The sequence below is a fragment of the Ambystoma mexicanum genome, chromosome 1q (assembly GCF_040938575.1).
Source record: "Ambystoma mexicanum isolate Mex_15411 chromosome 1q, UKY_AmexF1_1, whole genome shotgun sequence".
In the NCBI taxonomy this organism is placed as follows: domain Eukaryota; kingdom Metazoa; phylum Chordata; class Amphibia; order Caudata; family Ambystomatidae; genus Ambystoma; species Ambystoma mexicanum.
Window position 1 is genome coordinate 820350875 of NC_090922.1, and position 27957 is coordinate 820378831.

The 27957-nt window shown below is 50.6% G+C and overlaps 1 protein-coding gene across 1 annotated transcript in view; it reads right to left on the reverse strand.

The window, feature by feature from the left end:
* Window positions 1-1340: 1340 nt before the first annotated feature.
* The window catches only part of LOC138537172 (uncharacterized), a 317980-nt gene continuing 291363 nt past the window's right edge, over window positions 1341-27957 (reverse strand). The window contains exons 9-10 of the mRNA XM_069641432.1: window positions 4372-4602; window positions 1341-3001 (exon numbers count right to left, since the gene is read on the reverse strand). Of these exons, the coding sequence (XP_069497533.1) occupies window positions 2852-3001; window positions 4372-4602 (381 nt within the window). The 3' untranslated portion in view covers window positions 1341-2851. The remainder of the gene's footprint in view (window positions 3002-4371; window positions 4603-27957) is intronic.

The following is a 27957-nucleotide window of genomic DNA, read 5'->3' on the forward strand; positions in this document are numbered from 1 at the left end:
CGTCCCACTCAGGGTGACAATAGCAAAACAAAAGAGGTGATGGCTGGAAGGTGATCTTTAGCAGCATTTGCCTTCTGGGTGCTTCACCTCGATGCCTTTTGTTCTGTTTTGGGTTTGCAGCAGCATGTACATTTTATGCAACTCTAAGTACTTTTTCTTTCCATAATTTGAATTTTTTGTATTGCAAATGTTTACTTTATATATGCAAATAACACTTCTTCCGGCAACCATTTAAGAAGTGCCTTTCAAACTGTACCGCACAAAGGAAGCTCTGCTCTTACTTTTTGACAATCCACAAATATGTCCACCCTAGGAAGAGATACAGACAGTGCACATAAAGTGCAACCGCGTCATCAAGCTAGCTCGTTGCTGCTCTAGCCCACTTTTCCCCTTTCTCCTCTAGCTGGAGAAAAAATATACAGAGGAGATCATGACACACAGATAACAACACTATGAAAACCCAACACTGGCAGGTGGCAGTCATGTGTTTCTGATTGCAGCGTTCTTTAGAAAGGACTGGAGTATGTGTTCCTATGGGTACTTGTTCTTCACTTCCATATAGGTTATTGTACCTACACATGAACTAGTTCTCTTCTGACCTTCAGAAAATTCTCCCTGTTTTGCAGCATTTCACTCAGCGAATGATAACTATCCTACCCGCCATTGCCACCTCTGGTGTGTGCCAAAAGAACCGACTGGCTGTTGCGTATCCACTCTACTATATAAATTGGCATGTAATCCCATCAGCCCAGACGCATGGCCTACAAGCTTGTGTTATCTGTACTGTGAAGTATGAATGCTGCTAACCTCTGGAGTGACCACTAGTGTGAACCTCGGGTTCTGCCAATGTGTGACCTTTGCATAAGTGAATGCGGTACATGTTACTTACTCACACCCGCCACTTCTGTTAGCCAACCCAGGCCATGGGATGCTGGTGCTTCCATGCGAGCTCTGCAGATTTGGCTTGCTTAACCGGTGCGCTCACATTTGTAGGACACGTAAACCACCACTTGACCTCTCAGTTGTCCGTCACCTTCCCCAACCTCTCTGCTATGTATATAACAGAAATGCACATTACACAACGCACAAGGTCACAATTGGCAGCGCCAGGCTTGGATGAAAAGCATGTGCAAAATCGAGGCACCCTGGATGCATGTTTAGGAGTCGTGTTCACTAGGGAGCCAGAAAGCTTGATAAAGTAGGTCAAATAACACTGAACGCATAAAGAAAAGATGGGCGAGACAGCTTCAAGCGCTATCATTGGACAAGGCACATTTGGACATTCTCATACTCTGATGACGGGTCACAGGCAATAGCGGTATGGAAGGAATCTTCGACCAGTCATAAAAACACAATTTATTTCACTCTAAGAACACTGTGATGAAATACATTCTGTATCGAATTAAAGATTTCCGATGAGCACGCCCCTGGCACACATAGTTGAACTTCACCTTTGAGCGAGTGTGGAATAAGGAAGGTAACTGCAAAGTAGTAGAATGTTTGTCAGATGTTCTCATCACTTTCCCACAGCGCGAGATGCCCCTGCATCCAGGCCTATTAGAAATGGGTTTCCTAAATATGCAGGGTTTCGGGGTAGTGCGGGCACTGAACACTGTAACTATTAGAGCATGAGGATTTGCCTGCCCATTTGCATGGGTGATGCACAGAGCCAAATGTGAGAATGCCACTTTCAAAAGGCGCCAAATCCAAGAAACCTGCTTGCAGCATGCACAGTGCAGGTGCAATGACTGCAGCTGAGCATGCGGCCTCCCCCAGTCCCTGCGAATGGATGCCTGCCGTGCAGCCAGCTCTCCGCTGCTTCTGAGCACGAGGCAAGTCGGTTTCCAAAACACATGGTCTTTGTTGGTCTTTGTTGACCTTTACTTTGTCCTCTGACTAGAAGATTCAACTTACTCGATTTGCCTTCAACTGGGCACGTGGCTACATTCGGAAAACATCCTGCCACGCTATTCAGGATGGCTGTTAACTACCCTGCAAGCTCCCACTAAAGCCTTTGCAGATAGCTTCTCCAGCTCTCCCGTTGGCTGCCAGCATTGCACACTAGGATATGGTTTCCAGTGGCTAGGATGGGTTTTCAATGGGAAGGGGAGTTTGCACAAACCTAGGTCACAATACAGGGAAGCGGTAAATGTTGAAGGAAGGTGCGAAGTGCAGTAACATAGGTGTGTCCAGCCACCATTTCGTATCTGGCATGTAGATCCTGTCGGTTTGTTCACAACTAATTTTGTTTAATCGGAACCCGTGTGCGCGCTTGTAGATTGTACCTGCCACAAAGTGCATTGCACGTCCTTGTCTCACACATGTACGCCCAGGTCAGCCTAGCAATCTGCTTTCAGCACACACTTCTGCCTAGCATAGACCAACACAGCAGCGAGTCTGTTAACACCCATGCCTGTCAGCTCTGCATGAACCCACTTTGGAACTGGTTTGTCCTTTCCACTGTGGGGCTGCATGAATAGAGTCAATCCAGTCAATCAAATCCACAAGAGAGAACAGCTCTTTTTGATGCCTTTGTGGCACATGCTCCTACGGAATTGCCTAGAATAGTGTGGTCCATTTCGTGGCAATGCGGTCTCTTCTTTCTTCATGAGGTTGGATCATGTTTTCATAAAACGTGGTGAAAGGGAAGGGGGTTAATCCACTGTCTGCCCGGTCAACGCCACCAACCCCCTGTTCAAAACCTTCATCTGGTCCCTTGGTCACTTCCCTGCAGTTCGTGCAGCATCATTGGAAAGGAGGGTCTCTCTGAAATGGGGCCTGGTTAGAGGCTCATTGAGAAGAAAGCAAATGGCAGAAGCTGCCTGTGGCGTGATGGTGGAGCGCGGGGTGATTACAGAAAACAGACGTGGGATAGAACAATTGCTGAATGCAGTGCTTCGGTGGAGTTTAAGTTCTTGACCCACAATCCTCTGATAGGCAGTAGCTCTGTGGCAGCGGGAGATACAAATTCCACCTCTGTCCATTCCTTGCCAACTTCTCCCTGCAGTTAAAAACAAAATGAATTACTTTGGGGAAACCAGAAGCCCAGCCGTGCCCAAGGAGCCACCCCCCACCACCGCGCTCAAGCTTGGGCTGCATCTGTGAAGGTGTGTATACACGCGGCAGGAGCACCATCAACAATGGGAACATTAGGCATATGCCTAATAAGGTGGAAATAAAACAGTTACAGTGACTGAACAACTGGGCCCAAACTAAGTGAACACACTGTTTAAAAGGATGCAACATGAACATGCTCTAAATATATGCAAGGCAAGAACCTTCAATATCAAGGAGGGGCAGCAATACGAATTTAACGAAGAGATTCTTATTTGCTAAAGGTTTATACAATGCATGGGACGATTTGGGAGCCCTGATGAAGACCATGCAGCTCGAAACACGTGTTGGCAGGCGCACTTAAAAAACTCTTTCAATGTACTATAAGACATGTACTCACTTAATAAATGCAGAAAATGTACATTTGTCTTGTTTAAATAAGGAGGCAAAAACCCAATCCCCAATTGTCTATATTTATGTCCATAGGGGGCAACCAGAGAAGAGTCTGAAACCTGGGTCAGTTTGCGACACCATACCAGTTTCCATGAGCCTGCTCTGAAAATATTTCTGCCTGTTTGAGGAACGATGCTCAGGGTTGAATGAACTACACGCTGAATTCCCATTTCAGAGTGGGGGAGAAGGGCCTTACCAGCGTTCAGTTTTGTTCCACGGGTGAAGCAGTTCATGTGTGTGTCAGGCAAGAGGACCATGACCAAGTGAATCTGGAGGCTAAATAGGCCTATTGTCCCAGTTACCGACAGTGCAGGCGTGACCTGATTCATGGTTTTGGTTTGACACCGGAGTTCAGAAATGACAGGGTCTAAGGCTTTTCGCAGCTTTGCACAGGCGCGCGGAGTGGAAGCACCATGGCACGCTAAACTAGATCGGTAAAGTGCTTGGCACTGCACCGCGCTACAATGTCACTATGAATGAAAGGTCTTGTGATGCAAGCCAGGTGAAAGGGAGAACCCTGTTAATGATGGTTCTAGAAGCAGGTGAAAGGGAGTTCCCTCCGCGGTGATGCCCTCGTGTTGGAAGAGGCCACGCGCTGTAACCTCTTATTCGTTACAGATGCAGGTTGTGCTGCGGATGCAAGTGGAAGCGGCGTCATGGTTTTACACCAGGTGAAAGGGCTTTGAGCTGCTCCCTTGTACTAACCAGGTGGAGGTGAAAGGGTTTTGGCCTCTAAGCCAAGGATAGTCCTAACTGAAGGCTGAAATCTGTAACCTCTGAAGTCTGATCCGGTCAAAGGTGTTGACCTCTACGCTGAGCCTGCTTCACAAGCGGTTTTCATCTAAATCAGCAACTAACAAATACCTGGCATTCCTTGGGCACAGCAAAGCTGTGGCGTGTCCAGTCAATCTCCTGGCCATCGGATCCCTGGAGCCGCAGATCCTCCATGGCGGGGACTTGCCTCTTGGTGGGCCCACGGCATGGGACGGTAAGCTGCTGCGAGGCAAGACGGCTGAACAGGCGGAGAAAGCGGAGCTGAACTGGGCAGAGGCCAGGATACGTGAACGCTGAAAAACCATCGCTGCTGGGCGTTCCCTGAAAACATAAAGGAGGCATGAACTACACCCCATTATCGCAAGGTAAACACAGCTAGCATGGCCAGCCTGGAACATATTTCCATGGTGGTTTATGTACTGATCTTTGCTTTCTTTCCATCTCAACTAGTTGTCAACCGTGGAATCAAGCTAACCAGCACAGAACCTGCCCTCCGAAGGGCTGTAAGGTCAAGATAGTGTGACGTATACAAATGCTAATGCATTTAAAAGAGCACAAATACAAAACGGATGATTGGATTACTCATTTTAACGAACCAAAATCATATTTTAACCACATTACAAAATCATATTTACAACAAAAACAACATCGAGTGGTGTGTACCTTGGCATCAGCTCACGATACAGGTTCATATTCTAAATGCATCCTTCCCACACACACTGTAAACGAGTCATGCGGACCAGGCAAGCACAGCGAACATACACTGTGCTGTATTATCCGCAGGGCAATACCACACGGGCTGTCCATAATCCACAGATGGAAATCCCCCCGGGATTCAAGCAAACTAAACATGTAGGTCTTAACAAGGATAAAGGGGTCATGTTAACCCGCAGAGCTCTCAAGTTTCCCAGTGCCATGTGTAAAAGGGGCTCTCTGTCCTGTTTTTATTGAAGCTCTAGGACTTCATGTTTTCCTAAATTCAAAGGTGAAAAAACTACGAGCCCCGGAATTCAAAGGGGAAAAAACAGGCAGGACTAATGTCCATCTCACCCATGGCAAAGGGACACTAGAGTGCTCTGTAAACCATAGGCTATACAAATAAAAAGACAAGACACATAAAGAAGCATATAAGATGGGAGGTTATGAACAAGTTCAGGGAGATGCAAGGTTTACCAAGAAGTGCTACAGTTCACTCACTATGTTCAAAGTTCAGAGACTAGTTGAGTGAGTTGCTTATGAGATGGTCCAATGGGCATGGCATGTATGATATGATATGATATGGCATTTGTAACGCGCCTATACACAAGTGTTTCAAGGCGCGACGAGGCAGGGAGGGGGGAACAAGGGGAAGACAGACAACGATCTTACTAGGCCAGGTGTCATTTAGATCGCGCAAGTGCAGGGGTAGAGGGAAGGGAAAAAGTGCAAGGGGAAGGGGAGGGGGGAAGTGCAGTACAAGGTAAGTAGAATAAAATAAATAAATAGGGCCAGCTGGTGGCAAGTGCAAGGTAAGTGCAGGCAAGTGCTGGGCAATACCATGTACATAGGGGATCCAGTACCCCCCCACCTTGTATCGATAGCGCAGCAATTCGAGGGTCACAGCGATTGCCTTGTTGGTGGTATGCCCGAGTACTTGAGGAAAGGAGGCCAGTTGTGTTTCTTTTTGAATACATCAGCCAGATGTGTTGCTCTACAATTGTCAAGCCTGCGAACGCAGAAAAAACCTACAAACCTTGTTCCTCCTGTTGCCAGCTATTACCGGATAAGCCAGCCCTAGGACTAGATCGAGCAATAAGTGAATTGCATAAGAAGCATTCTCTGCTTTGTGGATATGGCCGAGTACTGTGCGATGCTGGTGATATCAACTGGAAACAATTCTCTTAATGATTAGACTTACCCTCACACATATATCCAGATTGTATATCCACACAGTGAGTTCTTTCATATGATGTTATCTGGCCTTGCTAGAGTGCAGCTTTTGCCATTTGCATGGCAGCTTTGGCACTTTATATACTACAAGTAAAATGAGGGGTTTATTGGGGGGGTTAGTCGGAGCAGAGGAACCGGTGCAGAAGTTGCTCTTCGATCTTCTGCGCGAGGCAGGCTGTGCTTTATCATTGCCTTGATTGTGCATGGATTTTCTTGCGAGTATGTGCTTTGTGTTAGTTATGACTCAAGGCTTTGCTAGGCTTCGGTATTCAGCTAATAGGCACACATAGCAAGCATGCAGAAATGCTATGGGATGGAATGTTGATGGAGATGGGAGGGCTTGATTTGTGTGATGCCCCTCTCGGCACTGAGAGGCAAGTGGAACATGCTCTTGACGACTTGGGCAGGTGCCTGGTAAGGGAGGCGGTTGATAATCGGCTGTTAGCTACAAATTGGAGTTGCAAGTCTTTCATAACACAGCAAGGGTCATGGATATCGTAGCAATCACAACTTGTGGGTTAGTGCTTCTGTCTACACCATACATCAGTTCCTTGAATCGTACTATGGCATGGTACATGGTCTCGGGAGGATAGCTCAGGGGCAACGTGCTCGCCTTGGAAGCAAGACGACATGGAGCAACACAGGTACGATCCCCGGTCCGCGCTTACAAACCTCTAGGGATTAAGCGCGTTATAAATAACCTATCATATAACAGTGCAACATATGATTGTCCTTTAGGTAGGTCATTGCAGAAATCAGAGTGTGGCATAGTTAGTATGATCAGATGTATTGTAATGCAGACTTGCAGATCTGCACACAGACTCGTACACAAGAAATCAGTGCAGAAAAGCAGACCTAAAGACCAGCATCCCAAATCCTAGTGCTCAGTGCTTTTCCAGCTGGTGCCTGTAAAATAATGTGAAGGCAGATGCGATAACATAGCCTCGAAGTGGGGGAATGAGGGTTTGAAGAGTCTGGATTCAGTGTGGCTCGGCGGGTTCGGAGTGTGTGTGTTTGGTTAACATAGTGCCTTTAGTGATAAACAGAAGTGTGTTTGTCTAGGGTGGTGTGTTCACCGGTGTAGCCCCCTGGGTAATGTCAGGTGGGCCAATCCTTTCCTTTTCTTCTTTTCAACTGCTATGTTTCTTTGAGCTGGTTCTCTGCGCTTGGCTCCAGCTTCTGTTTGGTTCATTTTTTGGTGTCAGTATCACCTTTTCGGGTCTCTGGGCTGTAATATTCTGTTCAGTTTGCAAAGGTTTCTGGTGTTTGGCTGCTCCTGTGGATATCCAGATTTTGGTTGCTTTCCTGTAGGGCTGGTGATCTGGCAGGGATCAGATGCATATGAGGAGGGAGCTCCACAGGTGAGCCCCGCCCTGTGATGAAGTCCTGCACCTTACCTCAGTAGTGGATTGCGAGTTTGCCAAGGGCACCAAGGGTGGCTTGCTACCCCCGCCAATCCATCTAAAGATGGCAGGGGTTAGTCCACTTGCGTCACCACAGACCAGTCTCATGGCTCCAATCCCTCCCCGCCCCAGTAATCCATTAAGACAGACCAGCCCTAAAGGGTCTGTCCATAATCAAAACAATGGGACTATCTTACAGGGCACTGATAAGGCAATCCCCCCCAATTGAGAGAGCGTGCAGCTTTTGTCAAACAAACCTCCAACCCCAGTGTAGAAAAAACTGCATGTGTTTAAGGAAAAACATTTTCTTTCACTAGTCATTGAAGGTATTTGTTGTAACATTGTTAAAACGTCAACTGGAACAACAGGTAAGTCACTTCACAGCTTAAAAGGGGCATTTGATCAAGGGTCAAAGTGTAAAAAAAAAGTAGTGGAACTATGTTCTTTCTGCCCCACCCCTTCCACTCCCCCCCCACCTCCCCTGTACTCAACGCCTCAACCCTGAATTCAAACTCCCTTCCTGGCTCCTTCCTTTTTCTCCACTCCACCGTACTATTAAGACTGATGAAAACACAGTGAGAGAAAAGGTATTTAAATGACCACTGTCACTGTCCCCCCCCACAGCATACAGCTATACAAAGCCTCTGCCTTCCAAATACCACCATTCGCACCTCTTCAGGGACATGCCCATGACTATAGCTCCTCACTCTCCACCCATTACCTGTACAGACACCAGTGCGGGTTAAATGCGATGGTATTACCATATACCGCTGCATTACCGCACCACCCGACTAAGAGGTGGGCGGAAAGTTGGAGGATTCACCTCAAGCTCATGGCTAGAGGAACCTTTTGCCCATTTTCGGAGGAATTACCACCTCTGAATTACCGCTGCGGTAATTCCACCAAAAAGGCCCCATTGAGTCCTGTTGATTTAAAAAAAAAAACAATGGGGATTTACACCACAACTGCCGGACCAATTGGCAGTAAGAGTAATACAGTTTGCTGGTATCCGGACGGATTTATCACCCAGATACCACCAAACTCGTAGTGAGGCCTAGTGTGTCTGCAGTCCAACAAACACAGATCACTGCCGAGCAGAGGTCTGTGGCGGCTTGGCAATGAGTGTTATATCCCAAGCAGCCCAGCACCTGCGCGATAGTGCGGTATGATGTGACACTCGGCCGTTACCAGCCGGGTCAGGTTTGATTCCACAGTAGGGGAGGAGTAAAAATAAAAAATAAAGGTGCCGTTCTGTGCCAACCGTGAGTAGCACGCGGGGTCACATTAAATAAGGTAAAGATGGTGGATGGCCCTGACAAGTAAGGAAACATGTGGTACCCATTAGTTCTCTGACCTCTGAGAACATGTTTCTGGGAAATGTTGCATGTAAGCCTCCCTCGGGCTCCAGTTTGATGGTAGGGTGTAGAGGTCATTCCAGCACCCCACCATCAAAAACTGCAAGCTTCACCAGCAGCGGTATTACCGGCTACTCCCCCCATGGAGGCCTGGGACTACAGGGCAAGGGGAGTAACTAGCCTCACAGGCACTTGGAATCTGGCAGTAATTTCACAAGAGTGAGTGCCGATAAGAGTAAGGTATCCCGTAAGATTTACCAAACATATAATAAGGCCCAAAACAGCAACGCGGTGGACGTTAACATAACTCCATTTGGGTTTGCAAAGGTAGCGGGCGCCCCTCTCTCGATAGAACAAGGCTTGATAACCTGTTCAGTGGTTATTAACCACTTGAGAGTTTGCAGCCACTGCTTTTTCTCACTGTGCCTTTCACAGATGGGAAATATCCATTTGCATATCAGTCTTTGTCCTGCCCAGGGGCAGTCCAGCACCGAAATGCAATGGCAATTCCAACCTGAACGAGAGTACCACCAGCAGCCCCATACACGTGTTTCACCCTTGTTGGGGATCATCAGTGAGGTGAAGCTGATGCCTCTCTAAGCACAGTGAGAGGGAGACCACGTCTGGTTGCCCCCAGGAGACCTAGGGTTACCAATCCCAGGTTCCTTGAAATTTGGTTTGCAAAAGTAGCGGGCGCCCCTCTCTCGATAGAACAAGGCTTGATAACCTGTTCAGTGGTTATTAACCACTTGAGAGTTCGCAGCCACTGCTTTTTCTCACTGTGCCTTTCACAGATGGGAAATATCCATTTGCATATCAGTCTTTGTCCTGCCCAGGGGCAGTCCAGCACCGAAATGCAATGGCAATTCCAACCTGAACGAGAGTACCACCAGCAGCCCCATACACGTGTTTCACCCTTGTTGGGGATCATCAGTGAGGTGAAGCTGATGCCTCTCTAAGCACAGTGAGAGGGAGACCACGTCTGGTTGCCCCCAGGAGACCTAGGGTTACCAATCCCAGGTTCCTTGAAATTTGGTTTGCAAAGGTAGCGGGCGTCCCTCTCTCGATAGAACAAGGCTTGATAACCTGTTCAGTGGTTATTAACCACTTGAGAGTTCGCAGCCACTGCTTTTTCTCACTGTGCCTTTCACAGATGGGAAATATCCATTTGCATATCAGTCTTTGTCCTGCCCAGGGGCAGTCCAGCACCGAAATGCAATGGCAATTCCAACCTGAACGAGAGTACCACCAGCAGCCCCATACACGTGTTTCACCCTTGTTGGGGATCATCAGTGAGGTGAAGCTGATGAATCTCTAAGCACAGTGAGAGGGAGACCACGTCTGGTTGCCCCCAGGAGACCTAGGGTTACCAATCCCAGGTTCCTTGAAATTTGGTTTGCAAAGGTAGCCGGCGCCCCTCTCTCGATAGAACAAGAAAAAGATAACCTGTTCAGTGGTTATTAACCACTTGAGAGTTCGCAGCCACTGCTTTTTCTCACTGTGCCTTTCACAGATGGGAAATATCCATTTGCATATCAGTCTTTGTCCTGCCCAGGAGCAGTCAAGCACCGAAATGCAATGGCAATTCCAACCTGAACGAGAGTACCACCAGCAGCCCCATACACGTGTTTCACCCTTGTTGGGGATCATCAGTGAGGTGAAGCTGATGCCTCTCTAAGCACAGTGAGAGGGAGACCACGTCTGGTTGCCCCCAGGAGACCTAGGGTTACCAATCCCAGGTTCCTTGAAATTTGGTTTGCAAAGGTAGCGGGCGCCCCTCTCTCGATAGAACAAGGCTTGATAACCTGTTCAGTGGTTATTAACCATTTGAGAGTTCGCAGCCACTGCTTTTTCTAACTGTGCCTTTCACAGATGAGAAATATCCATTTGCATATCAGTCTTTGTCCTGCCCAGGGGCAGTCCAGCACCGAAATGCAATGGCAATTCCAACCTGAACAAGAGTACCACCAGCAGCACCATACATGTGTTTCACCCTTGTTGGGGATCATCAGTGAGGTGAGGCTGATGTCTCTCTAAGCACAGTGAGAGGGAGACCACATCTGGTTGCCCCCAGGAGACCTAGGGTTACCAATCCCAAGTTCCTTGAAATTTGGTTTGCAAAGGTAGCGGGCGCCCCTCTCTCGATAGAACAAGGCTTGATAACCTGTTCAGTGGTTATTAACCACTTGAGAGTTCGCAGCCACTGCTTTTTCTCACTGTGCCTTTCACAGATGGGAAATATCCATTTGCATATCAGTCTTTGTCCTGCCCAGGGGCAGTCCAGCACCGAAATGCAATGGCAATTCCAACCTGAACGAGAGTACCACCAGCAGCCCCATACACGTGTTTCACCCTTGTTGGGGATCATCAGTGAGGTGAAGCTGATGCCTCTCTAAGCACAGTGAGAGGGAGACCACGTCTGGTTGCCCCCAGGAGACCTAGGGTTACCAATCCCAGGTTCCTTGAAATTTGTTTTGCAAAGGTAGCGGGCGCCCCTCTCTCGATAGAACAAGGCTTGATAACCTGTTCAGTGGTTATTAACCACTTGAGAGTTTGCAGCCACTGATTTTTCTAACTGTGCCTTTCACAGATGAGAAATATCCATTTGCATATCAGTCTTTGTCCTGCCCAGGGGTAGTCCAGCACCGAAATGCAATGGCAATTCCAACCTGAACGAGAGTACCACCAGCAGCCCCATACATGTGTTTCACCCTTGTTGGGGATCATCAGTGAGGTGAGGCTGATGCCTCTCTAAGCACAGTGAGAGGGAGACCACATCTGGTTGCCCCCAGGAGACCTAGGGTTACCAATCCCAAGTTCCTTGAAATTTGGTTTGCAAAGGTAGCGGGCGCCCCTCTCTCGATAGAACAAGGCTTGATAACCTGTTCAGTGGTTATTAACCACTTGAGAGTTCGCAGCCACTGCTTTTTCTCACTGTGCCTTTCACAGATGGGAAATATCCATTTGCATATCAGTCTTTGTCCTGCCCAGGGGCAGTCCAGCACCGAAATGCAATGGCAATTCCAATCTGAACGAGAGTACCACCAGCAGCCCCATACACGTGTTTCACCCTTGTTGGGGATCATCAGTGAGGTGAAGCTGATGCCTCTCTAAGCACAGTGAGAGGGAGACCACGTCTGGTTGCCCCCAGGAGACCTAGGGTTACCAATCCCAGGTTCCTTGAAATTTGGTTTGCAAAGGTAGCGGGCGCCCCTCTCTCGATAGAACAAGGCTTGATAACCTGTTCAGTGGTTATTAACCACTTCAGAGTTCGCAGCCACTGCTTTTTCTCACTGTGCCTTTCACAGATGGGAAATATCCATTTGCATATCACTGAACAGGTTATCAGGCCTTGTTCTGTCGAGAGAGGGGCGCCCGCTACCTTTGCAAACTAAATTTCAAGGAACCTGGGATTGGTAACCCTAGGTCTCCTGGGGGCAACCAGACGTGGTCTCCCTCTCACTGTGCTTAGAGAGGCATCAGCTTCACCTCACTGATGATCCCCAACAAGGGTGAAACACGTGTATGGGGCTGCTGGTGGTACTCTCGTTCAGGTTGGAATTGCCATTGCATTTCGGTGCTGGACTGCCCCTGGGCAGGACAAAGACTGATATGCAAATGGATATTTCCCATCTGTGAAAGGCACAGTGAGAAAAAGCAGTGGCTGCGAACTCTCAAGTGGTTAATAACCACTGAACAGGTTATCAAGCCTTGTTCTATCGAGAGAGGGGCGCCCGCTACCTTTGCAAACTAACTCCATTTGTGCTTTCAGTGTAAAATGTTGGTCTTTACTGCCACCTGGTGGGATTTTAGAGTTTATTCCTGTAAACCTTCGGACGGTAAGAGCGTTTCCATGAAGCATTTTAGAGTAGTTGTTAGAAAATGTAGTTTCTATAATCACAATTGAGGTTTTCCTTGACTTGATGGGTTGGTTGGAGTTGCACTAGTGGGTGCTTTATGGTTAATTCCTCATGGCACATGAACTAGTTTTGCTTTAGTGATATTTGTTTATCTCCACACCATGGATGTGACCATTCAATTAGTGGCATATTATCATCAAAAGTACAGAGGAGTAATAAAAACATTAAATCAGACTAGAAAATATGAACGTAACTCATTAGACCTCATGAAGGGAGAGGGTCGGACGAGTCCGCCGATCGCGAGAGCACAATGTTACAAACCTGTGGCGATTGAAGAGAAGAAAAAGCAACGTTTCTGAAGGGGCTGGTGGTGGAAGAGATGATGGAAATCCTTCTTGTTGGGGAAGGGCTGAGAGCGCAAACAGCCCAAGGTGCTAGTGTGGAGGCGGTGGCGAGGAGAGCAGCCCAAGGAGGTACACCAGAGGTGGTGGCGAGTCGAGCAGCCCGAGGGGGTGGAGAGGAGGAGGTGGCAACGAGAACTGCAGGTGATAGAGAGGAGGTACGGTGATGAGAACCGCCCGTGTGGCAGTAAAGATCTAGGGCCTCATTACGACCCAGGCGGTAATCGGCCGTCATTACCGCCATGGCGTAATGAGCGTTTACGCCGTGGGACGGTGGCGTAAAGAGCGCCACATCACGACCCATCGCGCACGAGCATTACGCCATGGCGGTAATGCAAATAACGCCATGGCGGAAAAGGCCCCTACCGGCATCGCTAAGCGAGCAAGGTGCCCTTCCGCCAGCGTAAGTAGCGGCCACCGTAATTTACAGCCACCGTAATTTACGGCCACCGTAATTTACGGCCACCGTAATTAGCGGCGGCCGTAAAAGGCCAAACCGGAAATAGCGTCATCGCGCCGGAACGGGAAGCAGCCCGTCGGCCATCTTTAAAAACACAATCCATCGCCATCCTACCAAACAACACCAGACCCAACCCTGACACCTGTCCCAACAAAACACCCACCCATCCATAATCCCGAAAATGCCAAAATGCGTGAAAAAGGCATGTGACCGCCTGCGCCAGGAGCGATTCAGCCGGGAGGAACTCTGCATGCTAGCGGAGACCCTGCAGGACAACGCAGGTGTTGTATTCTCCCCTGAAATGACCAGGACAGCAATTGGGAAGAAGAAGGCCATCTGGGCCCTGGTGGCTGAGCGCGTCAGCGCGGTGGGGACCGTACCCCGCACCCCACAGCAGTGCCGGAAGCGCTGGGATGACCTGCGCATACGGGTCAGAGCCGTCATCTCGGCAAACCGCAACCTTGCCCAGGGAACCGGTGGAGGGTCGGAATCCCCCCTGAAACTCCAACCGTGGGAGGAGATCTGTGCTGCCACCATCGGCATGGAACCCATCGAAGGCGTTGGAGGGATGGAAAGGGGAGCCCCGACATCGGGCGATGAAGGTAGGTGCCTCATACAAGACATGCCATAGTCACAGCAGTCCAATCATGTGTAGCACAAGGATGCCCTAGAGTGTAAATGCAACACAAATCAATACTGCCCATAGCCACATGCGAGCACCACCCTGCATACACTGCTGGCACCCGCATACCTGCATCCACATACAACACCAAAAGGAGACAACCTGCATGGCACTGCCTGAAATCTGCCTCATCCACTGTCCAAAATAATGTCAACCATTGTCATTCAAAAGTCCATATACCCATCAATAACGCCCTCCCACCTTTGCTCCACCACAGGCACAGAATCACACCCAGAGGACCAGGACACCCCTGCGCCGAAGAGGGCGAAGTCCACCAACAACCTCCCTGCACCCTCTACCTGAGCTGCAGTGAGGCAGACCCCACGACAAGAACGTCCCACTGCAGGCATACCGGAGGTCCCACCGGCAAGCACCCCTGTTGGCAGCAGGCCAGCAGCAGCTGCTCCACCTCCACCGACATTGCCTGCCACAGAAGGCAGGGGGTCAGCGGCCAGCAGCAACATTGGGGAGACAGCTGCAACAGCTGCATGTTCTGACTCGGACATGGAGCAGGAGGTCAGAAGCCCCACTGACCAACTACATTCCCCCTGTTTCTCAGACGCCAGCCCCCATGAGGGCGACACACAGGGGCACACTGAGGCAGAGGAGTGGCCTTCCACCCCACGCCCTGTCCACACTCCACAGGAGGGGACCAGCCCCTCCATCACTCCACCTGCACTAGCCATGGGCCAGCACGGCCAGCCGTCCCTCGAGGACATCACTCAACGGCAGCATCAACTGTCCGCAATGCTGGATGAGCATGCCGCGGAATGTGTGGGGGCTAGGTTTAGTATTGAACAGGCCACGGACACACTAAGGGCGGAAGTGGCGCAGAGCACTGCCACCCTGAGGGATGCCATGCGGGCCATGTCCAGGGACATCTGTGCAGAACTTGCGGCCTTGCGTCGTGCGGTCACTGGCCTCACCCACACACGACATGACGTGCATGCACAGGAGCAGCCAGGGACATCCTCCACTGCCAGTTCTGCGCAGAGCAGCCCCGTGCGCCGTTCCGGACGCAACCTGCGCTCCACAGCCAGGGGTGCCCCGGGTGCCGGGAGAGGGGGCTTGTGACGGCCTGTGGACACTGTCACAGGCATCTGTTGACAGCTACATGGGGTGTGTTGGGGTGTGCAGGGGGGAGGTGGGAGGTGGGAGGGGGTGTGTTGGGGTGTGCAGGGGGGAGGTGGGAGGTGGGAGGGGGTGTGTTGGGGTGTGCAGGTGGGAGGTGGGAGGTGGGAGGGGGTGTGTTGGGGTGTGCAGGGGGGAGGTGGGAGGTGGGAGGGGGTGTGTTGGGGTGTGCAGGGGGGAGGTGGGAGGGGGTGTGACACGACAGTTCATAGTTCCAATACACTTTTTTCTTTCAAAAAAAGGAAATGTGTGGACATTTTCATTGCGTATGTGTGCTTTATTGGTGTACAGTCCACAGTGTGCATGTCCCAGAGACACACAGTGCCCCAAGTGCAGTCTCCATGCGATGAACACCAGCCGTGTGTGCTAGAAGCAGTGGTTGATGATACTTTGGCGCATGGCACGCCCCTCCTGTGCATCGCCTCCTCCATGTGGTGGCGCCCCATCAGCACCCTCCTCATCCTCATCCTCATCGTCAGGTGGTTGCAGTTCTGCGTCAGGGGGCAGGGGCACATTCCGTCTGACGCACATATTGTGCAGCATGACACATGCCATGACGATCTTTGCCACCTTCTCATGGCCATACAGGAGTGCCCCACCAGACCTGCTGAGGCTTCGGAACCGTGCCTTCAGGAGGCCGAATGTCTGCTCTATGACCACACGAGTACGTGTATGTGCACGGTTGAAGTCCTCCTCGTGCTGGTTCTGCGGGTTCCGGACTGGCGTGAGGAGCCACCTCTTCAGGGGGTAGGCTGCATCACCTGTATGTAGGCGAGAATGTATGTGTCAGTCATGTTGTCTGATCAGGAACATGATGTTCCACCATGGCTGGCATGGAAATGTTACCTTGGCTCACTTCTACATGCACTAATTGATTCACACTATGCAACCAGTATATGCTCGTAGCTGCCATGGCCTGTTTTGCATGCCATCACCCTATGTATGCAGAGGGGTTTAGTGCATTGTGAGTGGGCTTCCTCTGTAACTGTTCTCTGTGTTACTCACAGCCAGGTGGAGTATGCATCATCCCCCCCCTTCCTGCCAGGTGGAGTATGCATCTTCCCCCCCCCCCTTTCTGCCAGGTGGAGTATGCACTGGTACGTCATTCCCATGCCCACTTCCATGACATAGCACTCACCGAGTAGCCAGGATCTTGGGCCTGCATGTCGCTCCATGTAGCGTGGTATTGTGGAGTTCCTCAGGACCATGGAATCATGGGTTGATCCGGGGAATCGGGCACAACAATGTGTGATGATCTTGTTGGAGTCACAGACCATTTGCACGTTGATAGAGTGGTACTGTTTCCGGTTGCGGTACGGTACCTCCATGGCACGTGGAACCACCAATTCCACATGGGTGCAGTCGATGGCACCAATGCAACCGGGTATGCTGGCTAGTGCATGGAAACCCACTTTGGTGTTTGCAATCTCCTGGCCAGTCCGTGGTAATGAGATGTGGTCGTCTGTGTGCTTGAGGAGGGCATCGAGCACTTGGATGAGTGTTCGTGAGAATAATGGTTGTGAAATGCCATGCAGGTGCCCCACTGTGTGCTGGTAGGTGCCTGTGGCCAGGAAGTGGAGTACAGCCACTACCTTCAGTAGGGGGGGGATGGCGGTTGGACTTTCTATCATGCTGACAATGTCGTCGTGTGTCATGTCTACGATGGCGGTGATGGTGTCCCGGTCCAAACGGTACAGGGTGTGGATCTGCTCAGCAGTGAGGTTGTTTGGATTGGCCCTGATGCGTGGGATTGGGGGCTGCCTGCGTGGTGGCACTGGCTGTGCTGGTGGGGCTTGCTGGGCCTGCCTTGCCCTCCTTCTCCTCCTGCGTCTCCTCTGTGCTGCCTGTTGTTGTTGTTGTTGTTGTTGCTGTTGTAGTAGCACATGCATTGCTATCAGGTCCTCCAGCCCCAACATTGCTAGTCGTATTGGCATCATTGTGGAGTGTGACTGGGTGTGGGTAGGGGTGGGGTGTGCTCTTTTTGTACTCCCCTGAGTCTGTATTGCCTTCACCTGTGCTGTTTCTGTGCACCTGTGGCAGCTGCAGTCACTTGAATTGGCCCTTTACGGTTGGTTCGCGATGGCGTTATTTGCACCATGGCGGTAAGGTACTTAGCGGCCTCGGTGATGGCGTTAGGTGCATGTCCGCTTGGGTCTGCATTTGCGTGCCTTTCCGCCATGGCGCTAAGTACGGTGTGGGCGGTCGCGTGCGCGCACTCTTAGCGCAGTTAGCGGCAGCGTTAACTACGATGCCGCTATTGGCATCGTAGTTTACGGTCAGGAGTCATGATCGGACCTGGCGGAAAACGATGGCGGTAAGCATTTACCGCCATCGTTTTTCACTTAGCGCCAGGGTCGTAATGAGGCCCCTAGTGAGTAAAGAGAAGACGGAGGCGGGTGAAGAGAGGGAGGTGGTTACAGAAGTAAAAGAGGGGACTACTAAGGAAAAAGGCGTTGAATATATAAAGCATATGTAGGAGGAGCCACCTCAGGACCTGCAGGAGAAGAGTGAGGGGAAACTGCCTTATAGAGTTGAGAGGGGGAGGAGTAAAGGGACGGCAATTGATCAGAGATCCTGGGACGTTGTTAAGGAACTAATATTCCAGATGAAATGAGCCAGCTAGAGGAGGGCAGTTTGATACAGCAGGTCAGGCCCTAGGCAGGTCTAGAATACAGAAGATTACACTGGGGGCGGGGAGCTTAGTGTTAACTTAGAGAGGAGGGGGAAAGGCCTACAGAAAAAGAAAAACAAGTATTCGACTGCCTCTCTCCTGACTCAACTCTACTTCATCTTTTAAGAGACCTAGTGAGAATTGCAGGCGTTATGGGCTGAGATAGTCATGGGTAAGGGGTCCCCAGTAAGCCTGCAACTAGCATAGAAAGGGTAAAGGGTGTGTTCCCCCTTAAGCCTGCAGTGCTATATAACGTGAAAGGAAGTAACATCCTTTGGGACTGTACAGACAGGAACGGCTGTTAAAGGGCATATAGAGCTTACGTTCCGCAAGGAGGGAAAGGAAGGAAGTTTATTAGGAAGCCACCTCGTGTGTTATTGTTATTTCTGTTGAGAAGATCCCTTGCTTTTAGTGAGAATCTGCTTAATTTGGCTCACTGTGTAACCATCGCAGATAAAACGGCTGTAATTGACTGTCAGGCCTTGGCGTCTTTCTTGGTCCGAGGTGTCCTAGGTGACGTCCTTGTAAAAGTGGGGCATCCCTGATGTTTTCTACTGTACGCTGTACCAGGAGCATGACAGTTTTGGCCGCCCTAACTGACTTCTTTGGCTCTAGGTAAGAGTTTTCTTTTTGGAAAAAAATGCAGCCCCTTGCACTAGATGGCATGGTGGGTTATACATATTGTGTTGAAATGGTTCCAGCATCTGACTGGTAGCCAGTGTACGTGCTGGTGTGTGTGCCATCTGATCTATTTGCAGTTTCTGGGCAGCATTTTGTACTTTCTGAAGCCATCTCAAGAGATATGTACGAAGCCCTGTGTAGACGCTGTTTTCATAGTCCATCCTTGAGTACCTTAGGGATGATGGCCTCTATACATTGTGGCAAGGTGAGAAAAGGCATTACTCGCCTAATTGATTTAAGGTCGACAAAGTCTCTTGGAAACAGGTTTTTGTGGTTCAGTCTGTGGTGGTTGCTCGTCAAGATTCCCAGGTTCTTAACTAAATTTGATGTCCGAGATCAGGCAACCCATTTGGATCCCCAATGAAATATTTAGCTATTTTTATGAAAATTAACTCTCTCATGTTTCTTAGCAGCCCTCAACATGCGCATGATTTGCGTTATTTAGAAAATGGAGGAACTGTGCTCCAAGATGAGAAATTCAGCATCTCTGGAGGGCTATGCTCCACTAGAGGTAAGGGCATGTGCCGTCTTGAACTCTGCAGAACTGGAAGGAACGAACTGGAAGTCAGTGCTTCTCAGTCTAAAGACTCGCCCCTTGATCCTACAGTTCAATACCATCCTCTTCAAGGAATGGCTCCCTAACACATCGGGCCACAAACCCTCCACACCCCACCCTTCCCGAGACTGGTCGATCTTATCCCCACTGTTTCCTCCATTGGTTGCTTGTAGAAATTGCCCATCTTCTCCCCTCCCTTGTTGTTAGCTCCCCACTTACTTGTGTCTCTGCTCCCCTCACCATGTTTTTCCTTTATGACTGTAAAGTGCTCTCCTAAAAATCCAGAAAATTACAGACCAATATCTCTGATGGACACGTCTGCCAATATTTTTGCTTTATTATTGCTTCATGAAATTGAAAAGTATATTGACACACATGAAATCTACCAAATCTGCCAAATAGGCTTTAGAAAGGGGATGATCACTACTCTTAATGGCATAACTATAGCTCACATTCTAGCTGGATTAAAAACAAAAAGGTGCCAGTCCAGTATATATGGCATGTATAGATCTAGCTAATGCCTTTGACACAGTAGTGCGTGAACTATTATGGTCAAAGCTTGCTACTCTTGGTATACCATATACATTGATCTATTGGCTCATTCAATTTCATACGAATACATCATACAAGATAAGACTTACAGTGGAAGGAGCAATGTAAAAAGCAATTAATACACAGCTTGGTTTGAAACAAGGGTGCAATCTGGCAGCCCTACTATTCAATCTCTATTTATGTGATCTTGAGAAAATATGGATAGACATGAGAGTATTTGCTGTAAGACTTGGGACAATTAAACTACACTGGCTTGCTTTTGCCGATGACATTATGGGGCCGATTCATGGAACAATTGTGCACCGAAAATCATGGCGCAAGCTGGCGCAAGCGTGAAAAAGCAAGCACACGCACACCCTTGCGATTCATGGAAGGCCCTGCGTGTGTTTTTCCCGGGATGTGCGCCAAATCCGCAACATCCAGAACGCCATGGGCGACGCGCACAGCAAAAGCGCACAACATTAGCGCCCACACCAAAAAGGGGGCGGAACACGCTGCGGAATGCGCGGAATGGGGAACAACGCGTGAAAATAAGGGCGTAACTGGGGAAGTACTGCTGGGAAGTACACGGAACGCCCACACGCACGTGAACTACACGTATTCATGGAATCGAATAGGGCAACCTGCGCACGGCCAAAGACACCCACAGGCCTAAACACATCTGCCACACGAAGGCAGGCGGTAGCGTCCCTGCGCATTACAAAAGTGCGCGCAAACAACAAACACATATATACAGCTACAATGAATGTGCCATTCTGTGGTCCCCTAGGAGAAATGGCATGTCACGCAACGCTTAGGCATCCCAAATAAGCAAGAAAAAGAGATATGCAACCCCTGTTGCCCACGTGCATGTAAAAAAACACACTCAGTACTCTGTGGCAGCCAGGAACACAAAAAATGCATACGTGATCAACACGCATGCTAATATGCACAGAAAAAAGGGGTTCGCGATTAACAGGGACACCCGAAGTAGGAAAAATAGCGTTTGCGACTCACCGTCTGCCTTGCGTGTAGAAGAACGACGTGTATCCAACACCCACGCCAAAAGAAGTATGCACTGTAGCCGCTGTGAAGTAATCGCGCGTGAACCCAACGTCTGGAAAACACACGCACCGCTTTCCACGAAGAGCATGTACAGAGCGATGGAAACCCACATGGGACCTTCAACCTGTGGCGAGGGAAACGCCCACGTGTGTTACGTCACAGACGCGCTAACGCGCTAAGGCCCCTTCCTCGAATTACACACTGATGTGCTGTTTTTTCAAGTGCGAAATCACTCCGTATCAAGCTGGCCATGCAACAACACACGGAAGACCACGCTCCTGCCCAGAAGGCCGAATTACTGCCCCCCAGAGCCGCGAGCCGACTCCCACCAGCCATCTGCTGCTGCCTGCCTGCCTGCTGGCCACGTGCCCTGTTATTTGGTGCCTGCACGTCCGCCATCTGCAGGGGTCCAGTTGCTGTGACCACCCCTGCTGGAACAGAAGACTCCCGACTGAAGTTCCATCGCTCCACAGCCCAGCACCAGGACCCAGTTGCCCACCCACACCTGCCTCAGGGGTTGCCATGTTGGGGGACACACCATCAGAGACCACTGGCAGCCCCCAGCCAGAGAGGCAGAGGGCTACCAGCTTCAGTGCTGCAGAAGTTGGTTTCCTGGTGGAGCAAGTCCTGGTGCATTATGATGCCCTCTACGGAAGAAGACGCACCAACAAGGATGGACGTGAGAGGATCTGAAAGGACATCGTGGCTGCCATCAACGTGGAGGGGGTGGCAGCCCGCGACATACGACACGTCCGGAAGCGCTGGGAGGACTTCAGGTCCAGGACCCTCAGGAAGGCCCGGCGCCTCTTGGAAGCAGCGTATGCAGTGAGGCGCCGGGTCCACCTTACCACCAACAATAGGGTCCTGTAACGCATTAACCCAGCGCTTCACTGCCAGATCCTCGGGAGGCAGAGCAGTCCGGAGTCGACTGGTAAGTGTCCATGCGTACTTATTGGACGCGGTGCATGTTGAGGTGTGCCAGGAGTGTGCAGCTTGGACATATGTCTGAAAAGGCCCATGTATGGATGTGTATGTGCGGGGACATGACCGTGCTGCATGTGAGTCCTGTCACGTGTGATGCACATCAATGGTGTATGTGTTCGAAAGCATGATGCACAACTGCATGTGGAGATGCACACATGTTAGCATTTCTGTGTATGTACTATGGCATGGTTGGGGTGTGACACATGGTGTCAAGGATGGCACTCTGTCAAGAGTGGCACAGGGCCCCCAGGTAGGGTTTGGGTGGCTGTGCTGATGTAAGGTGACAGATAAGTACACACACAGCAGGAAACTCATCAAGAAAGAAAAGTAGGCAACTGTAGTTGTGAACAGAAAGGGGCAGGAAATACAAAGATACAAACAAACTGGATTCCCTCTTGGGGTGTATGCAGATATGGAAAAAGTGTTCCACGGACCTTAGGAAAAACTCTAGCCTTCTGCACAGTTTGCTATTACAGAGGCCCACTCTGTCTGCTCATGGCTGGGAACAGCAGCGGTGGGTGTCTGTTAAACAGAAAACGCGACAAGGGAAGGGGCAGAAGTTGCCTGCCAGAAACCAAGTCAAGCTTTGTACAAAGGATCAACATAAGACACAAGAGAGACAAGAACAGAAATAACCAAGGACAAGGAAGTCTAAGAGAAATCTAGCAGAAGGGAATGAAGGAAGAAACAGTACAATAGAAATGGGTAAACTAAAGGGGAGGACAGAGGAGTCAAGGAAGAGAAGGACAGGGATCAAGAACAAGGGGATGCCAACAAGGAAGAGAGCAAGGGAGCAGCAGCCAGGAAAGAGGGGGGCTGCAAACAAGGAAGCAGGGCTGCAGTACCAAATGGTACAAGATACAGAAAAACTGTAGTGGATTGCAGAGGACAGTAGTAGGCTGCTAGGCATAGAGTCCAGAGGAGCAGGACTGAGAGCTGTAGTAGGTGGCAGACAGAGCCCAGAGGAGTAGGGCTGCAAGGAGCGAACCCAAAGGAACAGGGCGTAGAGGCAGAGAGACCAGAGGGTCAGGGCTGAAAGCAGAAGAGAGTAGCAGGCTGCAAGGCAGGGAGCCCAGAGGAGCAGAGCAGCAAAGAGCGAGTTCAGAGGAGCAGAGCAGCAAGGCAGGGTGCCGAGAAGGCTATGGCTGTAGGCAGCGGGGTGTAACAGGCTGCAAGGCAGGAAGCCCAGAGGAGCAGGGCTGTGAGGCAGGGAGCCCAAAAGGCTAGGGCTGTAGGCAGCAGGGTGTAGCAGGCTGCAAGGCAGAAAGCCCAGAGGAGCAGGGCTGTGAGGCAGGGAGCCCAAAAGGCTAGGGCTGTAGGCAACAGGGTGTAGCATGCTGCAAGGCAGGAAGCCCAGAGGAGCAGGGCTGTGAGGCAGGGAGCCCAAAAGGATAGGGCTGTAGGCAGCAGGGTGTAGCAGGCTGCAAGGCAGGGAGCCCAGAGGAGCGACAAGGGAAGGGGGCCCAGAGGAGCGACAAGGGAAGGGGCAGAAGTTGCCTGCCAGAAACCAAGGCAGGGAGCCCAAAAGGCTAGGGCTGTAGGCAACAGGGTGTAGCAGGCTGCAAGGCAGGGAGCCCAGAAAGAGCACTGGAACAAAAGCAGGAAAATGCAGCAGCAGGAACAGCATACAAATTCGAGTAAAAAGGCAAAAAGGGGCTAGGAGGACTCTTGATGCAAGAGACTGAGCGCCTGCAGGCAGCTGCTTAAATACCGCCCTGCCCTGTACTGAGGCAGGCTAATTGGCAGCACCTGGAGCAGCACACCTGAATACAATCTGCCTCCTCCCTCTCTGGTCCTGAGATGGTGGAAGCAGCACTGATCCCTAGGGCTTCTGGGGATTATGGTTTCAATGCTGACGAATGGTAATGGCCAGGAATTGATAGCTGTAGCAAGGTGCATTGTGGTACATGTAGTTGAGTTATATAAGAAGGCACCAAAGTCACGCAAATGGGAATTAAGTACCAAAGTGTGAATAGGGTTTGTTCCAAGAGTATTCTGAAGATAAATGAATAACACATAGTCCATGATGGTTGCCAATGTGTGCGCCCATGTCGCGAGCATGACACATGGATGCTGGTACCACCTTCATGTACGTGCACGACATACATGTGCGTGTGGGTGTTTGACATGTGTGCGAATGTGATACGCCATGGATGCATGTGACACAGACATGTAGGAACCCGATTGGCAGATGTGACATAGTTGCCAATGATTGCACTGCGACAGCTGTTGGAGCTGTACAGATGCATGTCTGTCTGGTGGCGTGTGTGCATGTGTTCGGCACTCCCCATGTTGCTTGTGACGTCATGCCAACCTTCGGATGTTGATGCTGGTGAGTGTTTATGGATGCTGCTGCTTGCTGCACGATTCCTATTAGTTTGTGCATGTGTGTGGATTAAAATGATATGAGTGCTGGGGAGTGTGCTGCCATCTGTGAAGTTTGACACTGCCACTCATATGCAACTGTCATGTGTGTATCCGACCATTGTACAGTGCCCTGATGCCTGTGTTCTGTCTCTCCCTGTCTGCAGCGTCAACTGATGAAGAGGGCACAGAGGGTGCTCGGGAGCACAGCGGCAGGGATCCCACCGCCACCTGGAGAAGCAAGGCCCAGCTCTCCTCCCACGTTGTCATCTCGTCGGGGAGTGAGGAGTCTGGTGCTGCGTCCAGGGCCACAGCTGCTAAGGGGAGGTCCAAGAGGCAGAGGTTGGAGATGGATTCCTCGGCAGCAGTAGGGGCAGCTGAGCCCCGACAGGGGTCTATGGAGGAAGATGGCACGGAGTCATCCAGGTTGGTGGGGGGTTCGGTTGAGGAGGAGGCCGTGGAAGGCCCATGCATGGGGCCTGGAGGGGGGGATTCCACTGGTGCTAGAGGTGCAGTCCAGGGGCAGGGACAGGAGGCAGCACAGGCCGCCGCGGAGGTGCCTGTGTGTAATCCTGTCCCCGATCCTGTGACTGCATCATCCCGCACCAGCAGGGATGCCTTCGTCCAGACCCGTTATCAGGGAGGGGATGCGCAAACAACAACTGGTCTTCCTCTCCCTGCGGACGTGGCAATCCGTGACCGGGTTAAGCCTGTCCTAGCTGGGGTGCCGTTGCGTCAAATTGGTATTTGGGGTGACATGCAGGGTTCTCGTGAGGACAATGCACGTCATTTCGAATACCTCAATGACCGCGTCGGCCTACTAGGACAGGTCACCAAGTCTGGGTTCCTCCGTGTGCTGGATCTTCCAGCGACCCCCTCCTCAACTGCACCCCCAATGCGCCAGTCGTCCTCTGTTCCATCTTCCTGCCCAAGTATCACCTGGGCACCCTGTGGAGCTGCCCCTAAGCCAGCGGCCAGGCTGGTGGAGGACACATCCCTGCCACAGTCGGGAGTCGGATGTCCAGCAGGGGTGGCCACCCCACCAACTGGACCCCAGCAAGAGGAGGACGTGCAGGCATCAACAGGCAGGGCACATGCACGGCAGCAGCAGGCTCAAGGTGGGAGTGATGATGGCTTGGGGCCATCAACATCACAGGGGCAGGCATCGGCAGGAGGACCCTGGATTGGGAGTGTCTTCTGTGTGGCATCGGTTCGGCCAGCAGATAGATGTGGAGCGGCTGCAGGCGGAGGAGGCACGGCTCACTATGGTCAGGGCGGAGAACTCCATGCTCAGGGCATTGAGGCAGGCTGAGTGCCTCGAGGCAACTCGCAGGGAGTTGGAGGAGGCCATGGCTGCATCCCTGCGAGACCTCGAGGAGTTCGATGTAGCCCTGGCCCGGAACATCGAAGAGTGAGCCATAGGACTTGCCCGCCGCCTTTGTACATAGTTCTTTACGGTTAGGTTTCCTTTGTTTAGTATTTTATTTTGGAGTTCATGGACATTGCTCCACTTTATGTATATAGTTTTTTATTGAAAGGTTTTTTGGTAGGTTTCCTTTTCTTTTGGGATCATGGACCCTTTGGACTTGCATTGTAAATAGTTGAAGACTTGTACATACTTTCGTTATTTGAACTTCCCATGGATCAATGGTTTTTATTTTATTTTTATTTTTTCATTTATATAGACATTGGCGATGGACCACTTTTCACTTTTTCGTGGATTTTTTATTTTTATTGGATTAACCTTTTTTTGGTATTGCATTCATTATTTCTTTTTTTGCAAGTTTGGTGTCCATTATGTTATTTAATTATGTTATTTAATACATTTCATATATCTTCATTATTGGTGTTGTGTACTCTCATTGGTTTTGTGCATGTCTCTATGAGCATTGCCTCAGTCATGTGTTACCACTGTGTGGCTTTGTTGTACATTTATGCATGGCCATGTTGGTTGTTTAGAGACTCTCATGGCATGAGTAATTTGGGAGTGGATGGTTGTGTGCTTGTACTATACACGTACCCCGCTCGCGCCAGGCCTATCGCGTGTGAAACTCCCCGCGCACCCCTGGAATACGCGCAGGCAGCCCATCCACCCTCCCCATGCCCCGCAGGCAGCCCATTCAACCTCCACATGTACGGCAAGCAGCCCATTCAATCTCCCCATGCCCCGCAGGCACCCCATCCACCGTGGGCATGCCCCGCAGGCAGCCCATCCACCCTACCCATGCCCCGCAGGCAGCCCACACCACAGGGGGGCCTTTTTCCACACAATTCACCTGGCACAAGCGGGGCACGTGTATTCCAGGGGTGCGTGTGGGGGTTTCCATGCAATTTCACTAGTGCGGGCGGGGTACGTGTATTTCGGGGGTGCACGGGGAGTTTTCCAGGCGTTTTCGCTGGCACGAGCGGGGTACGTGTATTCCGGGGGTGCGCGGGGAGTTTTCCACACATTTTTGCTGGCGTGAGCGGGGTACGTGTATTCCGGGGGTGCGCTGGGAGTTTTCCACATGTTTTCACTGGCACGAGCGGGGTATGCGTATTCCGAGGGGTGCACAGGGAATTTTCCATGCTTTTTCGTGGTTGGGGAGCTGCATGCTGGACCCCTGGCCTTTGCGCCATGTACTGGATTTGTCCGAATGTTTTTGGCGCACGGGGCAGGGTTGGGGGCATAACTGGAACTGCTGCAGGATCACTGCGCCACGGCTGGTTATGGATGTTTAAATCCATGAATACGATGTGCGTCAAAATGGGTTTTGGCGCACGCAGCTGGCCCAGACTGCTGCACGCGCCACTTGTGCACCAAATTCTATGAATTACCCCTATATTGTTTGATCGCACTCCATCTGGGCTTCAAATGAAACTGCAGATATTTGAAAAGTTTGCCCACATACATAATTTAAAACCTAATACAAATAAAACAACAATGATGGTTTTCCAAGTGGGAAAAAAACGGAAAAAATATAATTGGAAACTTAATGATGTGTATATATCACCATCAACTGAAATCATTTATCTAGGTATCGGATGAAATGTCTATTAAAATCTGGATAGAAAGACTTAGGGCCTCATTACGGGGAGGGCGGTAAGGGGTTAACGGCGCTGGTAAAGGTGCCGGAGCCGTTAACCCCTTACCGCCTCACTATGAGGGCCGCTCGCGGGACCCGCTCAGGATGCCTGGTTTGTACCAGACATCCTTAGCGGGTCCTGCGAGCGGCTCAGCATGCTAACAACAGGCCCGTCATTAATGGGCCTGTTGTTAGCATGCTCCCCATTCCCATTGAGCCCTATGGGGGCTCAAATGGGAATGGGGATGGACCGGGTCCGGGTTCCCTGAATGGGGAAATACCGGGCCCTCCAAGGTCGCAATGGCCCGGTATTTCCCCATTCAGGGAAACCGGACCCGGGTTTGGGGGTAGCCATGCCCTTAACAAGGGCATGGCTTCCCTCCAAACTCGTAATGAGGCCCTTAATCTGAAAACTAGACCTCTCTTAAATCAGATGAAGTTGATATTTTTGAAATATTGTACATTTTCATTACATCCATTGCTGGAATTTTTTTAATTAAAAGTGGAATCTGTCATCCTTTACACATTGGATATATGC